Source organism: Neoarius graeffei, chromosome 12 (assembly GCF_027579695.1).
Source record: "Neoarius graeffei isolate fNeoGra1 chromosome 12, fNeoGra1.pri, whole genome shotgun sequence".
Classification (NCBI taxonomy): domain Eukaryota; kingdom Metazoa; phylum Chordata; class Actinopteri; order Siluriformes; family Ariidae; genus Neoarius; species Neoarius graeffei.
In genome coordinates, this window is record NC_083580.1 from 51,135,289 (window position 1) to 51,157,877 (window position 22,589).

The following is a 22,589-nucleotide window of genomic DNA, read 5'->3' on the forward strand; positions in this document are numbered from 1 at the left end:
CCGGGGCCTCCTCCCGGGGGGACATGCCTGGAACACCTCCCCAGGGAGGCGTCCAGGAGGCATCCGAAAAAGATGCCCGAGCCACCTCAGCTGGTTCCTCTCGATGTGGAGGAGCAGCGGCTCTACTCCGAGCTCCTCCCGAGTGACTGTGCTTCTCACCCTATCTCTAAGGGAGCGCCCAGCCACCCTGCGAAGGAAACTCATTTCAGCCGCTTGTATCCGCGATCTTGTTCTTTCTGTCATTACCCAAAGCTCATGACCATAGGTGAGAGTCGGAACGTAGATCGACCGGTAAATTGAGAGCTTCGCCTTTTGGCTCAGCTCCTTCTTCACCACGACGGACCGGTAAAGCGACCGCATCACTGCGGAGGCTGCACCGATCCGCCTGTCGATCTCACGCTCCATCCTTCCCTCACTCGTGAACAAGATCCCGAGATACTTAAACTCCTCCACTTGAGGCAGGACTTCTCCACCAACCTGGAGAGGGCAAGCCACCCTTTTCCGGTCGAGAACCATGGCCTCGGACTTGGAGGTGCTGATTCTCATCCCAGCCGCTTCACACTCGACTGCAAACCGCCCCACTGCATGCTGAAGGTCCTGGTTTGAAGAAGCCAACAGGACAACATCATCCGCAAAAAGCAGAGATGAAATCCTGTGGTTCCCAAACAGGATTCCTTCCGGCCCCTGGCTGTGCCTAGAAATTCTGTCCATAAAAATTATGAACAGAACCGGTGACAAAGGGCAGCCCTGCCGGAGTCCAACATGCACTGGGAACAGGTCTGACTTACTGCCGGCAATGCGAACCAGACTCCTGCTCCGTTCGTACAGGGACCGGACAGCCCTTAGCAAAGAGCCCCGAACCCCATACTCCCGAAGCACCCCCCACAGAATACCACAGGGGACATGGTCGAATGCCTTCTCCAGGTCCACAAAGCACATGTGGACTGGTTGGGCAAACTCCCATGAACCCTCGAGCACCCTATGAAGGGTATAGAGCTGGTCCAGTGTTCCGCGACCAGGACGAAAACCGCATTGTTCCTCCTGGATCCGAGGTTCGACTATTGGTCGAATTCTCCTCTCCAGTACCCTGGAGTAAACTTTCCCTGGGAGGCTGAGAAGTGTGATTCCCCTATAATTGGAGCACACTCTCCGGTCCCCTTTCTTAAAAAGAGGGACCACCACCCCAGTCTGCCACTCCAGAGGCACTGTCCCCGACCGCCACGCGATGTTGCAGAGGCGTGTCAACCAAGACAGCCCCACAACATCCAGAGACTTGAGATACTCAGGGCGGATCTCATCCACCCCCGGTGCCTTGCCACCGAGGAGCTTGCAAACCACCTCAGTGACTTCGGCTTGGGTAATGGACGAGTCCACCTCTGAGTCATCAGCCTCAGTCTCCTCAGTGGAAGACATGACGGTGGGATTGAGGAGATCCTCAAAGTATTCCTTCCATCGCCCGACAATGTCCCCAGTCGAGGTCAACAGCTCCCCACCCGCACTGTAAACAGTGTTGGCAGAGTACTGCTTCCCCCTCCTGAGGCGCCGGACGGTTTGCCAGAATTTCTTCGAGGCCGACCGATAGTCCTTCTCCATGGCCTCCCCGAACTCCTCCCAGTTCTGAGTTTTTGCCTCCGCAACTGCCCGAGCTGCAGCACGCCTGGGCTGCCGATACCCGTCGGCTGCCTCAGGAGTCCCGGAGGTCAACATGGCCCGATAGGACTCCTTCTTCAGCTTGACGGCATCCCTTACTTCCGGTGTCCACCACCGGGTTCGGGGATTGCCGCCACGACAGGCACCGGAGACCTTGCGGCCACAGCTCCGAACAGCTGCGTCCACAATGGAGGTAGAGAACATGGTCCACTCAGACTCAATGTCCCCCGCCTCCCTCGGAAGCTGGGAAAAGCTCTCCCGGAGGTGGGAGTTAAAGACCTCCCCAACAGAGTGCTCGGCCAGACGTTCCCAGCAGACCCTCACCATACGTTTAGGCCTGCCAGGTCTGTCCAACTTCCTCCTCTGCCAGCGGATCCAACTCACCACCAGGTGGTGATCAGTTGACAGCTCAGCCCCTCTCTTCACCCGAGTGTCCAAGACATAGGGCCGGAGATCAGATGAAACAACTACAAAGTCGATCATCGACCTCCGACCTAAGGTGTCCTGGTGCCACGTGCACTTATGGACATCCCTATGCTCGAACATGGTGTTCGTTATGGACAAACCGTGACTAGCACAGAAGTCCAATAACAAAACACCACTCGGGTTCAGATCGGGGAGGCCGTTCCTCCCAACCACGCCCCTCCAGGTGACACTGTCGTCGCCCACGTGAGCATTGAAGTTGGGAAAAAAGGTCCAAGGCAAAAACACAGAAGATCCAAAAAATGACACAGAAGAGATTCCAAAAAAACTGAGAGCAGCAAAATAGTCTAGGACCTGGCTTAGACATGTATGCACATCATTTAGGAGAGGATAACTCAACTGTTATAGGCTAATTTGACCCCAAGGAACAACTTGGGATGTGTGCCAAAATCGCTATCTGGGGTGAACAGCTTGAAAATTACCAATCCAAGCTGGCTGCCAGTATTACGGTATTATTATTGAGTTGCTCTTCATGTTCCTGACCCTGGTTTATCTGACACATAAACAGTAATAATGTGATGTTAAAAGTTGTATTGTTGGCTGTTAAACATTTAGGCTCTAAAGATATTGCTGCCTACTAAAGTAACAAGTTTTATTTTGTATTTTTCACTTTCAGTTAACATTCCATTGATCATAATAGTTTGATTGAAAATACAATTTCTTTATATTAATCAAATGCTTGGTTTCTTATACCCTCTGAAAGGGTTCCCCCAGCTGGAACGGTCAACTTCTCGAGATCAATGCCCTCGTGCCACCTGCAGAATTCTGGAGCGAAAACACCACGAAAAAAAAACAGAGAACCAGAGATCGGTTTCACTGCTGTTTATTCACAGTTTTCTCGCCAAAGATAAAATATTTCACACAATCTTTTATAATATCCCAAAATATGTATGTGTGTGATGAGAAGGGTGTGTGTGTTTAGAATGTGTGTGTGTGTGTGTGTGTGTGTGTGTGTGTGTGTGTGAGAGGGGTGAATGTGTGTGTGTGTTTGGGTGTGACCTCGGAGAGGGGTGGGTGTAGGATGTGTGTGTGTTATGTGTGTGCGTATGTGAGTGTGTGGATATCTTGTGCTAAGTCAGCAAATCACATCTTAATTCCAATTCCTTAATTCCATTAATATGTATGTGTGTAAGTGAAAATATATCCTGTATACATTTCAGATGTTCTAACAGATATCAACATTTACGCACAACCTTATGTTCTGATAGAATGTTCCAAAACACGTCTCGAGCAATGTGTCTAGCTTAGACAGAAGGTCACACAGTAACTTACAAGTTACACAGAATTCAATGCCTTCTAACTGAAATAATAAAATAGAACAGAACAGAACAATATTAAGAATAAGTATTAAGTATTAAGAATTACTGCCTTCTTGGTCTAGAATAAATACTTACAATTATTTATCCTTACAAAGGAATAAAACCTTACAATATGTGTGTGTGAATGAAACCTTCAATCATAAGCAAAATAATATTCATATCAGCGATTCAGCAATTTCAGCATTTATGCACGTCAAAGCGTGCGAGATATTTTCACAACAATTTTAAACAAGACACCATGTTTATGTCTAGCAAAGAGGAAGGTCAGGTTAGTCTAAAATAATAAAGAATCTTAAAAGCTCTAAAATACTAAAATCATAAAGTCTAACAATCCTAAATCACGTGTAGCTATAAAACTAACTTAAATCATGGCTTTAAATCCTAACATCCTCCTAAATTATGTGCATAGGTCTCCCAATTCCATGATTTCATGTTTGAGGTCGGGTTATTCTGTTTTTCTCATGTTTTCTGTGAAACTGCAATTTTGGCCAATTTTTTTTTTTTAAACCTTGCCCTTGACCATAGCTTGTTCCCTTTTCTTTCAGTCATAAAAATGTCACTAATGGTTTCCCCATACTCCAAAACCCATAAAATGAGGTATTGCACATACTTCTGTGGTGAGTGGTTCAAAAAGTTATATTTTCAATATGGTTACTGGCAGCCATCTTGGATTGGTAATTTTTGGCCTGTTCGCCCTGGATAGCGATTTTGGCACACATCCCAAGTTGTTCCTTGGGTTTAAATTAGCCTATAGCACTTGAGTTATCCTCTCCTAAATTATGTGCATACATATCTAACCCAGGTTCTCTACTTAAAAGGAACATGAAGAAACTAAGGCACAGTGTCAAAAAATAGCAGTCAAACGGTCACAAACTCGAGGCTAACATTCTCAGGAGCACAGCAGATTGTAGAACTCAGCAAAGAGCACAAGGCTAGGCACATAATATATACCTCTATGCGAACTAGACACAGGTGTAAGCAATAGCAACATAAACAAAATAGGCAAAATGAGTCTATCTAGTGGTGGAGGAGTGGTACAGCAACATGAGAAAGTCCCAAATCCTGACACACACACACACACACACGAGTGTTTTACTGGGAAATATACCACTTGTATTTTTCATATTTTTCATATGAACTACATCCGGGACATTGAGAACTACAACCATGACACATTTTTCAATATCCTCACTCATGGGGAAATCAATGAACAGTTCTGATAAATTTGGGTACTTTCTGTTTGTGAATGTGTCCATATAACAAAAATAAAATCACACACTGGCTTGAAGCTATGAAGTTTATCTTCTTGTGTTGAAAAACTCGTATTTTTCATACAAAATACATTGCGGATATGAGTGACATATTTCCCGACATTTCAGTCCGATGATGTGTTTCCCCGCTGACTAGATGCGTGTTGTCAAAACAGTGAACTGGTTCAAAATTAAAATTCTTTTGATTAACTTGCATTTTTTTTGTGGCTGTGTCCATATAATATAACAAACATTACATGGTGGCGTGAAGATAGGAAGTTTATCTTCTCGTGTTGGAAAGTATTTCACTCGTTTACTTTGCTCGCTCATGATATATACATTCACAGCTTGAAGGTAAACTTCATATCTTTGTCTTTGTGTGACCATGTAATACCCCCCCCCTCTGTATATACATATACTGTATTATATATTTTGTATGTTATGACAGTACTGCTGTATGATGGCTCAAGGAAAATATAAATCTTATTTATTTTGTGCAAAACAATAACAGAATACTAACTATGACAGAAATGACAAATACTTAAGATTGCCTTCTGCCTTAGTAGGACAGAATAAAAGCTTGACTATTTTTATTCTCTACAAGTGAATGAATTAATTGAGTTTATTATTTCCGTGAGTTATGAAGCTTGCAGCTTAATGAAACGTTCTCTCTCATAAAAATTGAACCCAGAGCGTCTCTCTCAGGTGACTGTCGAGGCCCGGCGGTGATTGACAGGCGCTGGCGTTTGGCTATGTACCTCTATGTTGTGCAGGTGATGAGAGATCTGTAGGTTCTCCGCTAATCTCTGAGCTCCTCCAGCCACTGCAGGTCAGCAGAGACACACCTGAGACACCGTTGCACATTGACATCGCCATAACAGCAAGACCCCAATCACTGAACACCTCAGAGGTGTGTTCGTCATCTACAGTCTCTCTTTCACCTTAAAGGTCCTGTAGTCATTCATCCAAGATGTGTTTGCCATTGGAAATTTGCTTCTTTATCCAATGTTCACACAAGCAAGCCACAAGTGTTTTGTGTTTCGTGTGGGCTCTCTTGTGGCCTTGTTAGCAAGTGTTACTTGTAGTGTTGTGAGCATGGCCTGACCACTATTATTATTATTATTATTATTATTATTATAGTTTCAATAAGAAACTGTAGTAGCAACTCTATGTATAGCTTCTCCAGCTGACGAGTTCAGCACAAATTAAATAATGCAGTCTGTGTAAATAGGTTGTTTGACATACATGTTTCATGCTTGGCTTACTGAGCTATACTAGTTACATATGCTCACCAGCGGCACCAACGATCTCTTCTTTCCAAGTTTTTTTTTTGTAATGTCTGTATACGCATTAAGAACAAGTGCTCTATGACACAATAAAACTGAAACCAGTTTTTATGCCTCAAATTAAGTTATGATCTATAATTATAGATGGATGATGAGGTGAGTCCAGCTCCAAGGTCCAAGGCACGATACACAGGACAGGTTCGTCTCTGCACGGCCCGCTACAGGTACAGATTTTTTTAAACTTCTCCTGTGGGATGATTTTTGAAAATTTAAAAAAAAAAGTCTGCTGTCACTTGAATAATAATAATAATAATAATAATAATAAATCTGCTGTAGGTTGATGTTTATTTTATTTCTGTTGTGTTTTTTAATTGGATGGTTTTCTGATTTGTTTTATTTGCAAAAATATAGTTAATTTTATAAATGTCATTTACATGACATCAAAGTCAAATGATTTTATGAAAGTATATGCAAATATTTAAATCATGGCGTTATATGGTTCAGTATCTTGAAATCACAGAATTGTGATTTTTAATTATTGCAGATTTTCCTGATTCATTGACTCTATCACTCTTTTTTTTGTCTCATTTAGTTTAATTTGTATTTGTTTATTTCTGTTAATGTAAGTTTAAATAAATGTTGAATTTTATTGAATTACATGGATACTTGCACACTGTTAGGGAAATATGTCAAACTGAAATATCAGTTTCTCTTCATGAGGATGTTTTAATATTTTACATTTTTTGCTGTCTCTGCTTTTTGGACAGAGCTTTTTTTTTTGTTTATTTATTTTGAAACATTTTCAATTCTTCCTCTTCCACTTTCATTCACTGAACAGTTATAATCCTTATGATGGACCCAATGAGCATCCTGAGGCTGAGCTGCCTCTCGTTGCTGGGAAATATCTCTATGTGTATGGAGACATGGATGATGATGGATTCTATGAAGGTGAACCACATTCTCTAAACTTTCGCCTTGTTTTGATCAAATCAGAGCATTGGTACCTTGTTGTATTTTTAGGATTTTTATGCTCTAGCTGTAAATATCCAAGACTCCCCAGGATGTGTATAATTAAATCAGTAATTTGGGCTGAGTTTAATGTCGTTCTTCAGCAGGCGTTTAATAAATGTTTCTTGAAGGGCTGGCAGATTAAACTGCAAATCGGCAGGGCCGCTAATTTGTCAAGCACCCTGCAGCTACACGGCCGGGTGGCAAAAAAAACAAAAAAACGCCACTCTCAAAGTGTCTTTTCACTGAGTCACTTACTCTAGTTTTATCCTGGTTTCCTTTTTGTGCTAATTAAATGGTCTATCTTTAGATCACAGTCTACAGCTCTGCATGCACACTGGACTGTGGAGATCTGGTTATTATATAAAGAGCTACCATTTTACTTTATAAGTGCATATTGTAGGTATAACATTACTGAATGTAGTCCATCTGTTGCTTTACATAATGTATTGGCCCTCTTCTACTACATCCATCAGTGGAAAATGTACACCACTAACTAGGGGCAGTATTCACAAAATAATTTATTTACCACTAAGAGTTGTCATAAGTGGCATTAAACATCTCATTATCTCATTATCTCTAGCCGCTTTATCCTTCTACAGGGTCGCAGGCAAGCTGGAGCCTATCCCAGCTGACTACGGGCGAAAGGCGGGGTACACCCTGGACAAGTCGCCAGGTCATCACAGGGCTGACACATAGACACAGACAACCATTCATACTCACATTCACACCTACGGTCAATTTAGAGTCACCAGTTAACCTAACCTGCATGTCTTTGGACTGCGGGGGAAACCGGAGCACCCGGAGGAAACCCACGCGGACACGGGGAGAACATGCAAACTCCACACAGAAAGGCCCTCGCCGGCCCCGGGGCTCGAACCCAGGACCTTCTTGCTGTGAGGCGACAGCGCTAACCACTACACCACCGTGCCGCCCGGCATTAAACATTTCTTCTTAAAAAGTTTATTCTGCTTCCTAGTTCATGAAAGATGCTTGTTTTCTTGTATTTCATTGTTTGTTTGTTTTTTGTTAGTGACTTATTCCATAGTTGCTGAACTACAAATGCAAAACAAACAAAAAAAACCCCTTTTTTTGTGATTTTAGAACTGTTTGTGATTGACAAATAGATGTTTGACAAATGGGAGTCAGAGAACTCCCAGGTTGTTTCTAGATTTCAGAGATGCATCTATTGCCAAAATCCTTCATAACTTGGTTTACTAAGACACTAAATAAACAGCACAATCTAATTTGCAAAGCGCAATCAAATAAATTGTGCATGCAGCTAGTGGGTATGTTGTGGCTGATTTACAGTGAATAATTGTGTCATGACATCACATGCAAAGTCAGGGGAGGAAACAATATTAATTTCTGAATCATTCTGGTCTTGATATGAATGTCACTGAAACAAAAACGTACATCCACATACATCCATAATTACAGGTATCTCTGATTAAAGCTAGACAGCTTTTCAATTTCAGTGATATATGTTTATTTCTGTAATATCTAAAAAAAAAAAAAAACCCACCAAACAAACAAAAAAAAAAAACCAGGCCATTCTGTGGCTGGGAAATTATTTAATTTGAAGGGATTCCCTAGCAAATAATATGCATGAAATTGCCCACTTTGCGCAGTCAAGCAGACAGAAGAAGCCCGGTGTGTGCATGCGCAGGTTTACTTTCTTCTCCTTCTTCTTTTGGGTTTTACAGCAGCTGACAATTCCATCATTCTGTCACTAAACGAACAGCTGATCACACCGAGGTGCTCACTGACCACCAATATTTATTAGTTTGGTCCTGCGTTTCCTTTCCTTCGCAACATAACGTCTTTTCTTCTTGCTTTCCGTTACTGTCGTCAGTCTTTCACGTTTCATTCGCATGCTCACATCCTCCATTTCCCTCTCCTATTTCAAATCTGTATCCCACAATGCCTTGCACAAATGGGGAAAGCCCACCACATGATGCATGACGTAGTATCTTGTATTGCGTCATGGTGAAGCAAGAAAGAATAGCGGAGAATATACCGTAGGGCCACGTGGGCCTAAATTCATTAATTGTTCTATTTAAAAAAAGCTAATAAAATTGGAAGTCTGTGATTCGAATTCAGTAGCTTTCGGTCCACTAAACAAAAATAATTGGGTGTCTGGAAAATTCTTTTTATGACCTACACTTGAAAAATCTGAAAGGCAGTCTACCATTAAACACGAGGAAGCATATCAAAAAATGTGCAGTTGAAATACAATATGTATGGAAAATAAAATTATGTATACATAAGTGTGTGTTGTGTTCAAAAGGTACATGTGGTATATGAATTATATCTGCTTAAATCCTGCTGGCAACAAACTAATGATAATTGAGGATTAGTCACCATTTTGAGAAATACTATGATTATTTTCAGTTACCTTGTAAGTGGTGTCATTTGTCTTCAAATGGCAGAAGCTGACTTCTGCAAATTTAATACCTGGTAGTAATCAGCATTACCAGAGTGACTTTCAGCCTGCAATAAATTAAAACACAAAATCCCCAAAAGTTGTGATGGTATGGAATATGCAAATTAAAATAAAAAAAAGAATGCAGTGATGTTAAATTTACTTTGACTTGTATTTCATTGCAGACAGTATGAACTCAAGATAATTCATGTTTTTTTTCTGGTCAACTTCATTTCATTTCATTTGTTAATATACACCCATTCCTGTGTCTCAGGCCTGCAACACATTCCAAAAAAGTTGGGACGGGACAATTTAGGGCTAGTAATAAAGAAAAGCAATAAAATAATGATGTGATTTGAAACAGGTGATGTCAACAGGTGTTTGTAATCATGATTTGGTACAAAAGAAGTATCCAGGAAAGACCTAGTCTTTGAGGAGCAAAGATGGGCCAAGGATCTCCAGTTTATTAACAGATGCATGAGAAAATTATTGGAATGTTTAGAAGCAATGTCACTTAAAGAAAGATAGGAAGGGATTTGGATATTTCACCCTCTGTGGTGCATTATATCATAAAACGATTCAAAGAATTTGGGGAATTTTGGTGTGTAAAGGGCAAGGATACGAGTGACTATGTCCAGAAGCACCATCAACTTCTCTGGGCTTCGAGGTATCTGGAACGAACCATTACACAGTGGAAACATGTATTGTGGTCAGATGAATCAATTTTCCAGGTCTTTTTTTTGGAAGAAATGGACACTGTGTGCTCTGGACCAAAGATGAAAAGGACCATCCAGACCGTTACCAGCAACAATTTCAAACGCCAGGGTCTGTCATGGTATTGGGTTGTGTCAGTGCCCTTGGCAAAGGTAACTTACACTTCTGTGACAGCAGCATTAATGCAGAAAAGTACATTAAGATTTGGAGCAACATATTCTGCCTTCAGGATGACATTTTTCCAGGGATATTTCAACAAGACAATGCAAAACCACATTCTGCACACATTCCAAAGGCATGACTGTGGAAGAAGAGGGTGCCTGTCCCCTCTGTCCCCAACAGAGAATGTGTGGTGAATTTTTAAAGGAAAAATATGACATTGATGACCCCATACTGTTGTGCAACTTAAGACCTGTTTGCAGGAAGAATGGGACAAAATAACACCTGAAACACTTCTTTGCTTGGTGTTTTCAGTCCTTAAACATGTTTTAAGTCTTGTGAGAAGGAATGGCAACATTGCAAAGTGGTAAACTTTGCTTTACTGTCCCAACTTTTTTTGAAATGTGTTGCAAAAATCAAAATTGAAATGTGTTTAGTTTGAAAACAACAACAATAAAATTCATGAGGTAAAACATCAAATAATGTGCCGTTGTATTGTTTTGAGTGCAATGCAGGTCAAAGATTCTTTACAAGTCATTGTTGTCAATTTCAATTTCAACTTCAACTTTTTCTGATTTGGGGTTGTACACAGCAGGTCTTAAATTACTTTTCTGTAGAAACACACCAAATTCATATTTATTAGGCAAAATAAAATGTACAAGATGTACTATGTGAAATATGCAATCCTCTATAATCACTGATAGGGAATCAGATAGGGCTTTTTGAAGATTTTTATCAAGTTTGCATATTTTGAGTACATCAGGGTCTTGGACTGAAAAAGTTGGTATGCTTTTAGCCATAAGATTCTTTGTGAATATGGCCTCTATTGGGTGGTGGACCCTCCATATTAATGGAGAAGGTCATTACATTCAGCATGTAGACCTACAAAGTTATGTGCTCAATATGCCAAGAGTCGAACATTTACATTACATAATCTTTGGTTGTTTTATATGAGTCATATGTTGCTGTCATGAAGTACTGTGAGTCAGACCTCATCATCTATGATTCTTCCAGGAGAGCTACTAGATGGCCAGCGTGGCTTGGTCCCTTCTAACTTTGTGGAGTTTGTCCAAGACAAGGAGAAACTATCTGTGGATGGGGCAGAGGATCACAGTCAGCTGGAGCATGGCTATTTAAGCCTGACAGCCATAGATGGAGGTGTTTCTCTGGACAGCCTAAGTATTGACACTCTCGGGCCCTGCAGTAACGGGACTGGCACTTTTGATACTGAGGAACTGGCTGATGACGTTGTGCCTTACCCGAGAAAAATCAACTTAATCAAACAGCTGGCAAGGAGCATCATCGTGGCTTGGGAGCAACCTCTATTGCCCCTCAGTTGGGGCAACATCAATGCCTACAATGTTTTAGTGGACGGGGAGGTGCGTGCCACTGTGCCCTTCAGTGGCAGGACCAAACTCCTGGTGGAGAAGCTGGATCTGGCAGCCTGCACATATCGTGTGTCCGTGCAGAGCGTGACGGATCGAGGCCTGTCGGATGAGCTCCGCTGTACCATGCTGGTGGGACGGAACGTCACGGTGGCCCCAACGGGCCTGCGCTTGGACGACATCATGCGTGACTCAGCAGAGCTCTCCTGGCTCCCCAGCAACAGCAACTACTCCCACACAGTGTTTTTGGATGGAGTTGAGCATGCTATGGTGAAGCCATGCTGTTACAGACTGCGCTTCAGCAACCTGAAAGCCACCACTGTGTACAAGGTGAAGGTAGTAGCCAAGCCACACCAGGTGCCCTGGCACATGCCACTGGAACAGCGAGAAAAAAAGGAGGCCGGGGTCGAATTCTGCACACAGGCTGCAGGTTAGATGCGACTTGTCATTTATCTACAACTATACTTATTTGGCATAGAAAATCTGACCCCAAAAATATAGAGCACAATAGAAATAGGCAACAGTTGGAATAGATCACTCCATAAGACTAACTAAGATAGCTTAGTAACCCAGTAAGCACAAAGGTTTAAGGCCTCACACCAAGCTTATCCAATAAAACTTTGTGATATATTTCAGTTCTATCAGTTATTAAGCACAAATAATTTGTTTTAAAAAAAGTGACCTTGTTAGATCTTAAAGCCATAAATCTTTGTGTAGATGAGTAGTCTGTCCTATCCATTTTACATTTTCTATGTTGTAGAAAATTTTGTTGGATATGAAACATCGCACAATACAGACCAAACAAAGATTGTTTTGAATGTGTAGACCATATCCTCAATGCCCTCATGCCCTCAACTGAATGACATGAATGATTGTGAAACTGTAAAAAGTGGGCAGAACTCTAAGAACATGGGCTGCAGTTCTGAGTGGGTTCTGATTTGCACTAGACAAAGAAACCCCTTTCTAAAGACTTTTGAGTAGTTGCTGTTGAATAGTATGGAGCAGACTGGAATTTAAGACATGGTCTTTCTCCCAAACTTGATCATGGCAGACTATAAGTGATTTAAAGTGGTCTAATAAAATGTTTGATCAGGATGTCCATGATCATAGCTATCATAAATCAATCCTTCCATGCAGAGAATGGTCACATAGCCTTGAATAATTTTTTCTTGAACTATCCTAATAAAGTGATTAGTTGCACTTTTTTCAACCATGCCTATCCATAAATTGCAAGCAGAGCCTGAGATCCATATTTATGTGGCAAGACAACATTCCCAAAAGTACTTAATACATGCAGTCTGTTAAATTTCATTTGCATTTACAGAAATTTGTTCAGCAGGGAATCCATGTTTACAAACAAATGAAATTTCACAAAAATGGACAAAGCATCACTATAAGACATTATGCATGGACTAACTAATAAAACAACACAGTGTATAGATGTATACAGATCTACTGCATTTGCAGGATATTATTTAAGTGAATTAAACACCTAATCATATGAACCAGTCATTAACTTGAGTTAATTAGGCAGGTCTCAAGAGCTTTTCCATAATCAAGGAAACTGTAAAGTACTTGCATCAATCAATCAATCAATCAATCAATCAATCAATCAATCAAATTTATTTGTATAGCACATTTAAATTACAAGTAATGCCATACTGTGAAGTAGTGCTGAACAAAGCACACATAACAGAAAATAAAATACAATTCAAACACCCTAGACAGTGCTGTGCATATAAAAAAAAAAAAAAACAAGCAGCAACTCAAGGCACTATAAAAGATACAAAATAAAATAATGAAAAATAATAATTAAGAACAGTTAAAAGCAATAGAAAAAATATGTTTTTAATCTGGTTTTAAACACAGGAAGAGAAGGAGCTGTTCTGACATTCAAAGGAAGGCTATTCCAGAGCCTAGGAGCGACAACATTTAAAAGCCTGATCCTCCTACCTTTTCTGCCTAGTGTGCGGCACAACTAGGAGTGGCTCATCAGTAGAACGTGGGTTACATGCAGGAATGTAGGGGATGAGCAGTTCCAACAAGTAACTAGGTGTTTGATCATAAAGGGATTTAAAAACCAAAAGTAAAATCAACTCTGAGTTTAACTGGTAGCCAGTGTAATGATGTGAGTACTGGAGTAATAGACTCATATTTATGAGTACCTGTCACAAATCTGGCTGCTGCATTCTGAACAAGCTACAACCTAGATAAAAGAGTTGTGCTGATCCCCACTTATAAAGAGTTACAATAATCAAATCTTGAAAAAAAAAAAATGAAGTCGTGTATCACTCTAAGTCTTCTCTACTTAAAAAGGGCTTGATTTTTGCCAAAACCCTGAGTTGATAAAAACAACTTTTGTGACCTGGCTTACTTGCTTATCAAATTTTAAATTTCCATCAATACCCACTCCTAGACCTTTTACTAGGGGTTTACAGTGATGGATTAATGAACTAAGTATTGCACTAGAGCCATTAAATGAACCAGGAACAATAAAAATATCTCAGTTTTGTCCTGGTTAAAGTCTAAAAAATTTTCAGCCATCCAATGTTTAAGGTCAATAATACAATTTAATAATGCATCAACAGATTTATTGCTGACAGACAAATTAATCTGGGTGTCATCAGCATAGCAATGGAAAGATATATGTTATGCTTCCTGAAAATTCGACCTAATGGAAAAAGATAAAGTGAAAAAAAAGAAGAGGACCCAGAATAGACAATTTATGTGGGCTGTTGAAGACATCACAAGATCATTACCAACACAGAAAGTCCTGCCACTAAGATAAGACTTGAACCAGTCCAATGCACAGCCCCTTAAACCCACTACCTTCTCCAGGTAGAACAAAAGAATGGTGTGATCAACAGTATCAAAGGCTGCCGTTAAATCAAGAAACACAAGAACTGATTGTCTGCCAAAGTCAGCAACCAACAGGATATCATTTATAACCCTCAAAAGGGCAGTTTCTGTGCTGTGATGTGGTTTAAAACCAGATTGAAATGCCTCCTGAATATTATTTATCCTTAAAAAGTATATCGATCCATAAAGACTGACTGTTCCTTGTGGGTGGGCAGTGCCCTGAACCAAGAGGATACTCTGTTTCAAACTACACTGATCCAGCTGGATTGCATTATGCGTCCCCTGCAGGCCCTCCGCTGCCACCCAACGACGTGCAGGTCCAGTGTGGACAAGCTCCAGGGATTCTGCAGGTTCACTGGAAGCCACCATTGTTGACGCCCTTGGGGACCTCCAATGGTGCCAATGTCATTGGCTATGCAGTGTGCACCAAGGGCCAAAGGGTGAGTGCATGAATCACTGCACAGTTGTCGTCATCATCAGCCATGCTTATGTAATACATCCAAACTGCAAATCAGCGATGAGATTGGAAAATGTCACAGTTTGGCCTGTTGCTCCTGGAGATCTACTTTTATACAGAGTTTAGAGCTTTAACCCTGGCTTGTCAAAACTCTCTTAGTTAACTCGACTCTTGGTTCAAAGCTGGGAAAGCTGCTTTGTGTCATATTTGTGCCCTCTGTTGGAGAATCTAAGTCATAACAACTACTCATAGTTCTAGGTATCCACTGCCAAGCAGACTGAAAAATGTTCTGGATTTTCAGCACACCTGAGCACATCTGATCTAGCTCATCAGCTATATGCAAATAACTTCATGAGCTGGATCAGGCGAGTTGGAAGAAGGAAGGGAAAATTATATTTGTAAACCTCTGGATTAGAATGTTAATTATTTTTGGGGGGGCTTTTTGCACCTTTATTGGATAGGACAGTGTAGAGACAGGAAATGAGCGGGAGAGAGAGACGGGGAGGGATCGGGAAATGACCTCGGGCCGGAATCGAACCCGGGTCCCCAGATTTATGGTATGGCGCCTTATCCACCTGAGCCACGACGCTCCCAGAATGTTAATTATTACCAGCATTAGTATATTTAATGAAAAACTGACTGATTATGTATTTCAAATGCAACCTGCTAACATGTTTGCTAAATCAGTTAGCCCAATGAATGTTTTTTAACTGAGCTTTTCAATTAGATGCAAGTGTACATTAGTGGACATACAGTACATTTGTACATACAGTATAAAAAACAAAATTCCCTTATTTTTGTCTACTTGCTATTTTCATGCTCAGACATGAAGCATGTTCATGCTGCTGTGGGTGGAGTGACTTCAAAGTCTGACAGCACAGTAGTATTTTCAACCCAAATATGAACCAAAGCTGACTGAATGAATGATTTTATACATAACAGAAAAGAAAAACAAAACACCTCAGTTGTGCTGGCACCTGTTTTATAATATTACAGCTCACCGTTCATTTCTATGAACAGAACACTATAATTAACAGAAGCAATACAAATGTCTAAAAAAGGATTTAACACCTGACTTCTAAACTTTATTGCCATCATAAAGATGAGGAATTAGTAAAAATTAAACAATTTGTAATTGTGAAATTTGACAGAATACATCAGAAAACTGGGGCTCTACAAACATTTGGACTTATTTTTTGGTTTCAGATTGCTGAGGTGTTGTACCCACTGGCTGACTTTGCAACAGTGGATCTGAACTGTATCCAGTGTTTGGAGGCCCGTGAGGTTGTGGTCAGGACTTTATCAGCACAAGGCGAAAGCCAGGACTCACATGTCGCCGTCATTCCAAGCAACCTGCTTGTGCCTCTACCACAGGCCCATCTTCCACCTCACCACATGCAGTCTCCTCTACCACACCAAGTGCCCCAGCCCCTGCCTCCACGTCCTGCACTCCCACCTCCAATGCAGCCTCTTCCACCTCATGCTGGCCCTGATACAAGTTCCCATCTTCAAGCGCTTCCCATTCGCCCAAACCAGCCAGTCACTCATCTTCAGCCTCATCCTGTGCCCCATCCTACTCAGCCATCTCCTCCTCACCTCCAACCTTTACCTGCTCATCCCTTCTCCCAGCCCCAGCCTACCATCCCAATACCTCAGCCCACAATCCCAATACCTCAACCCACTATCCCAATGCCTCAGCCCCACATTCCCCAGCTGCCCCTTCCCCAGCCACAGAGACCACCAAGTGCCAGAGAACTGGAAACCAAAGAGCAGGTACCAGGCATGCTTCACCTTGCTGGGGGTCCTGCACAGCCATGGGAGCCTGTGTGTTCTCCATCTGGCCTTCCCCCAGCTCTGCCACATGGACAAACTCTTGAGGCACCACCATGCCCTAACCGCCGCTCACCTTCTCCTCAGAGAATCCTCCCCCAGCCCAGAGGCACACTCATCCCGGATACAATGGCCAAAGCCATCGCCCGTGAAGCTGCCCAAAGAGTGGCTGCAGAGAGCGGGCGGGTGAGTGCTGATTGATGCAGTAAAATTGTTTACTTAGGAATAATTTGTGCTGGGGCCTCATTAGGATTCATAACACACTACAAAATCTGTTGGAATGCAGCAGACATGGTTACCGAGGTTTCTGAAAGTATTTTGCTGTACATAGATGGAGAGGCGAAGTCAGGGCTTTCACTCTCAGAACTCAGATGAGGAAGAGGATGAGGAAAGCTTTCAGTCTCGCAGAAGAGGAGCATCTGTGGATGACTTCCTCAGGGGCTCAGAACTGGGCAGGCAGGTACGGGAGCCCAATATGACGTGATGTTGCTGTCGTAAGGCAAAAAGCAGCAACTGCCTATTTTATCAAACAATATATTTAGTGTGTATAAATTATTTTGTTGATATAATTGAAAAAAACAACAACAACCCAAAACCTTAATATTAGCCACTGTGTATATCTTGTTGACCCTTTGCTAGTCTCTGTCTCCTTTCTAAACATTTTAAAGTTTTCAAGGACAGCATCAGCTATGAAGTTTCAATAACAAGGGTTTACTCTTAGAACAGGAGAAGAGTTTTATTCCTTTTTTTGATGGTTCACAGTTCTAGGTTTTTTTGAAGTGGTTCTACCTGGAATATTTTCTAAATCTGAAATTCAAAGGGACAAACCAAATAACTTTTTAGGGTGCTAGATAGAAGGGTTTTTCTTCAATGCAGGAGATATACCATTGAAACAATACATCTAACATTTCAGTTAGTAGACAGGATAATGTACATTATCCACTATGCATTTCAAGGCTACATTCATGCACATTTTAGCAACATCATACCTCAGTCTAAAGATTACAATTCCCATTACAAGTCAGTAACCTCATCAATGAGTGATCCTTGTATATGACATAGAAATAAAAGATTGGTGGAACCATACTGTTCCACAGTATGGTTCCCTGCCACAATATGGCAGGGAGGGATTTTGTGAATATATTTAGTGTGAATGGTTCTTGTGATGCAGTGTAAGCTAGCAAATAGTAATTAGGCTGTCACCATTCTCCATTTCACAGTAATTAGCAATTTCTTTATTTTTTTTGTGGCGACTAAACATGCTATTAATTTAAATTCATGAGCTATAGCATAGAAATAATTTTTGGCTTACTAGCTTCAAACATGCTAGTTTGCTACCCAGCCTGGTAATGTTGTCCTCCCATTATTTACACGTGATTTACAAGTATGCCATACACAATATACTCTAGTTTGTTGTACTAAGCTCTGCATACTTCCAGTTGTTAAAATTTAACTGGTCAATCATTGATGTTTAAGAGGGGGGTTTAGCGAAGGGTCAAGTTTCTAGCTACAACATGCTTCATTAGATATCAAATAAGTGTTTATGTCATTTTCCCCTCATCTTTCAGCCTGTGAGCAGCAACTGAGCTCTACCGTAGTAGGGTAGCTTTGATATAGATGGAGACCTCTGTAAAACTGAATAACCAAATCTGCAGGTTTATTTATTTATTTATTTATTTATTTTTGTGCTATCCACTGAATGGATGTTTAATTGCCACAGTCCCACTATAGTCACAGTGAAGAGTACCAGACAGAAAGCAGCCGAGGTTCAGACCTATCTGACATTATGGAGGAGGATGAGGAGGAGCTGTACTCTGAAATGCAACTAGAGGATGGACGACGGCGTAACTCACACAGTGCTCTTAAGGTGGGGTCTGATACGACTGAGACAATAGGAGTGATCAAAGCTGGCTTTACATTAAAAAGTTTTGCAATTTTAAAACAATTTTTCAAAAAAGTTGGCAAAAGAAAACGCAAATAAATTTATTTCAGTCGTGGTCCTGAAGGTAGTGTAAAAGTGATTAGGGAGGAAAGAGTACTAAATAACCAATAAAAAGTACACAATTTGGGCCAGGCCCACATATGGGTTTGATGGTCAGGTTTCCACAAACATTTGGCCAGTTCATCACTCTCTTTCCATCTCGTCCTTATTGATAGATCAACTTTCCCACATCAGCCAAGTGTAAAAACATTTTTTTTTCTGCAATATTTTGGTGTTTTTCCCAGTGTTGGGCTTTGGAAAACACCATAATGTCTGGTCACCCAAGAGGGCTGAAAATCTGCTGATATATGCTGTGCTTTTTCTTGAACTTAAATGGTTGATATATTTGTCATAAACCTGACTATTCACTTTTACTAAATAACCAATAAAAAGTACACAGCTTTTTTTCCCTGTGTAAAGAAATAACAAGAGCATAAATTGAGAGATATATTTAACAGTTATTCCATGAAATCAAGTCATACATGAGCTGATAGCTGACAAGGTGCGTAGCATCGAGTCGGCTATAAGCCACGTATGATGAGATAACTGTTTTATTATATCCACATTCATTGGATTTTGAGAAACAGAGCATCTCATCTCATTATCTCTAGCCACTTTATCCTGTTCTACAGGGTCGCAGGCAAGCTGGAGCCTATCCCAGCTGACTATGGGCGAAAGGCAGGGTACACCCTGGACAAGTTGCCAGGTCATCAAAGGGCTGACACATAGACACAGACAACCATTCACACTCACATTCACACCTATGATCAATTTAGAGTCACCAGTTAACCTAACCTGCATGTCTTTGGACTGTGGGGGAAACTGGAGCACCCGGAGGAAACCCACACAGACACGGGGAGAACATGCAAACTCCACACAGAAAGGCCCTCGCTGGCCACTGGGCTCGAACCTGGACCTTCTTGCTGTGAGGCGACAGTGCTAACCACTACACCACTGTGCCGCCCAGAAACAGAGCATTTTTGTTTTTATTTTTTGCAAATTCAATAAATAAATACTTTATACAAAACGTCCGACAAAATAATTTCCACTTAGAATGTAAAGAAACTGGCAAAATGACAGTAGCAATTTGTGAAAATGGTATTATAATAGTAATAATTTTTGAAAAATAAAAAAATACGTTCTTACCATGAAATATTTTCATTCCATATTTTGTTGCTTTTTTTTGTATTTTTTGGGGTTTTGTTTTCGAGTAGAGTTTTTTTTTCATCCTTGGTTCGTTCAGCACTCAACCATTTTGTTTTTCTCTACTCATGGTATATGAGCTGATAGCCTAGTAGTAGAATAGCCATTCAGAGTGCATGATTGCTCATATCCAGTGAATGTGAATAGAATAATGTTTGCTGTTCAATCTATTTCTCGTTTCATCTTCAGAAGTTGATTTATCCTGGTCAGGATTGTGAAGATTTTCCTTTATGTTGCTTTCATTGATTAAATAGATAAACACTTTAGTTTATTTGTCTAGCCAAACAGTGCTGAATCATATTACTTATATCCTGTATCTCATCATTCACAAACTGATTCACTGACAATATCACTCATATGCACTATATGGCCAAAAGTATGTGAACACCTGATCATCACTTCCATATATTCTTGTTGAACATCTCATTCCAGATTTGGTCCCCTTTGATGTTATAATAGCCTCCACTCTTCTAGGAAGGTTTTTCACTTGATTTTGGAGTGTGGCTGTGGGAATTTGCTGATTCAGCCACAAAAGCAATCAAGAGGTTAGGCACTGATGTTGGGTGAGGAGGCTTGGCATGTCGTCAACATTCCAGTTCATCCCAAAGGTGCTCAGTGGGGTTGAGGTCAGGGCTCTGTGCAGGCCACTAAAGTTCTTCCACACCAAATCTGGTAACTCCTGAGTGGTGCAAAAGAAAAGTGTTTGCCCTATCATCTGGAGATCACTAGTTCAACATGATGACCTTTGCACTCTGTGGTTGTTAGCTGTTATGTAATGGGTGTGAATTGGCTATATCTAGAATGTTAGGGAGAAACTTGGGGGAAATTTAGGGAGAAAATTGGGGGGGAAGATAACCTTGGCAAAACTTTTAATGTCTTTGTGGACCTCATTTGTCATGTTGGAACAGGCCCCATAGTTCCACTGATGGGAAATAGCAATCCTATAACATACAAAGACATTCTAGATAATTCTGTGCTTCCAACTTTGAGGCAACAGCTTGGGCCAGGCCCACATATGGGTTTGATGGTCAGGTTTCCACAAACATTTGGCCAGTTCATCACTCTTTTCCATCTTGTCTTTATTGATAGACCAACTTTCTCACATCACCCAAGTGAACAAACATTTTTCTACAATATTTTGGTGTTTTCCCAATTTTGGTCTTTGGAAAATGCTATACAGTCTGGTCAACCAAGAGGGTTGAAAATCTGTTGATATATGCTGTGCTTTTTTCTTGAATTTAAATGGATGATATATTTGTTATAAACCTGACTACTCATTTTTATAGCATCTACAGTCTCTAAACAATATTTCAGAATGATTTCCCACTCCTGATGATGGAACTGGGAGATTGATGTATTATTTATGTCAATTCTCATATATTTATTTGGACAATCCTGCTACAGTTGGCTAGTAGTGCTTACTTGCAAATGCCAAATTACAAGTAATTTGTTGTTTGTGGTGAGGATTCACCATTAATTGTATGATGTATTTGATTAATGTACGTATGACTGGTTTTGAACACAAAACCAAGACAAAAACTGTAAATTTTCTGCCAACATTATTACAGTAGGTTCAGAGTTGTAGTACTGTGCTGTAAAGTACTAAGTAGCATCTTTTACATCTATTATCTCTTCTGCTATAAGGTTGGAGGCAACATTTCTTCTTCAGGAAGACTGGATCGAGACTCTAATCGGAGGCCAGCTCATGGAGGTCCTCAGCCCCAGCACAGACCCCTCATAGTCCCCTCTATTGGTCAGTGAATCCCAAGTTTGACACATGACTCAGTTCAGCCCTGCTCAACATTTTATCACAGTTCTTCAGCTAATTCAAAACCTTGGTCAAGTTCAAAGATCAAAACATTTAGATTAAAAATTTGCTTTCTGAGTGGACATTTGGAAAACATAAAAATCTCAAGTTGTTAAAGCTTTACTTAGGGATATTGATGGCACGTGTGTAGTCCTCCCTGCCTCATTCGCTTAACCGGGGGGACTTGTTAGCCAAGGCTGTGCAAGATGGTGTGGTCTGTTCATGGTAACAGCTCTTTGGTTGGTGTTTCCTTCAGAGATAACCACTGAGAGTAACAGTGAGGGGAATCGTTCTCCAGTCATGAAGGATGTTTACTATGGCCATGTAGTGTGGCACAGGACATGGTGTTCACGGAGGCATGGTGGCCACAGGCCTCCTTATGGTATGTGTTGCAGCTCCGTGTTCTACCAGAGCACAGTGATACAGAAGAGCAAGAAAGTGCCATAAGCAAGTTTTTGAAACGCATGAGGTTGAAACGCTGGACTGCCAAGATGGAGGCTTGCATTAAGACTTAAGGGATGCACACTAGTTACAAGACAGTTGCCCATGATAGTAAAGTGTTCGCTTCCTGCTCAGAGAATGTTCTTCCCTGTTCTTCCCTGCCATGAGATGCCTGCTAAACCCTTCCCTTTCCTTGTCAACTTCAGGCTTTTACTTTGGCTGTGCATGATATAAGGGAAAAAGTTAAGGGTAATGCCTTACACCAAATTGTAACACAAAGTAATACAATAAAGGTATGTTTCACAGGTGATAGAAAACTTACTGTTCCATGT

General features: G+C 41.0%; 1 protein-coding gene across 1 annotated transcript in view; it reads left to right on the forward strand.

Moving 5' to 3' along the window:
• rimbp2a (RIMS binding protein 2a) overlaps positions 1-22,589 on the forward strand; it is a 210,510-nt gene that overhangs the window by 167,208 nt on the left and 20,713 nt on the right. Inside the window, exons 9-18 of the mRNA XM_060935983.1 lie at positions 5,476-5,612; positions 6,133-6,212; positions 6,827-6,936; positions 11,309-12,109; positions 14,827-14,978; positions 16,202-17,011; positions 17,157-17,285; positions 18,546-18,692; positions 21,654-21,762; positions 22,073-22,198. Of these exons, the coding sequence (XP_060791966.1) occupies positions 5,476-5,612; positions 6,133-6,212; positions 6,827-6,936; positions 11,309-12,109; positions 14,827-14,978; positions 16,202-17,011; positions 17,157-17,285; positions 18,546-18,692; positions 21,654-21,762; positions 22,073-22,198 (2,601 nt within the window). The remainder of the gene's footprint in view (positions 1-5,475; positions 5,613-6,132; positions 6,213-6,826; positions 6,937-11,308; positions 12,110-14,826; positions 14,979-16,201; positions 17,012-17,156; positions 17,286-18,545; positions 18,693-21,653; positions 21,763-22,072; positions 22,199-22,589) is intronic.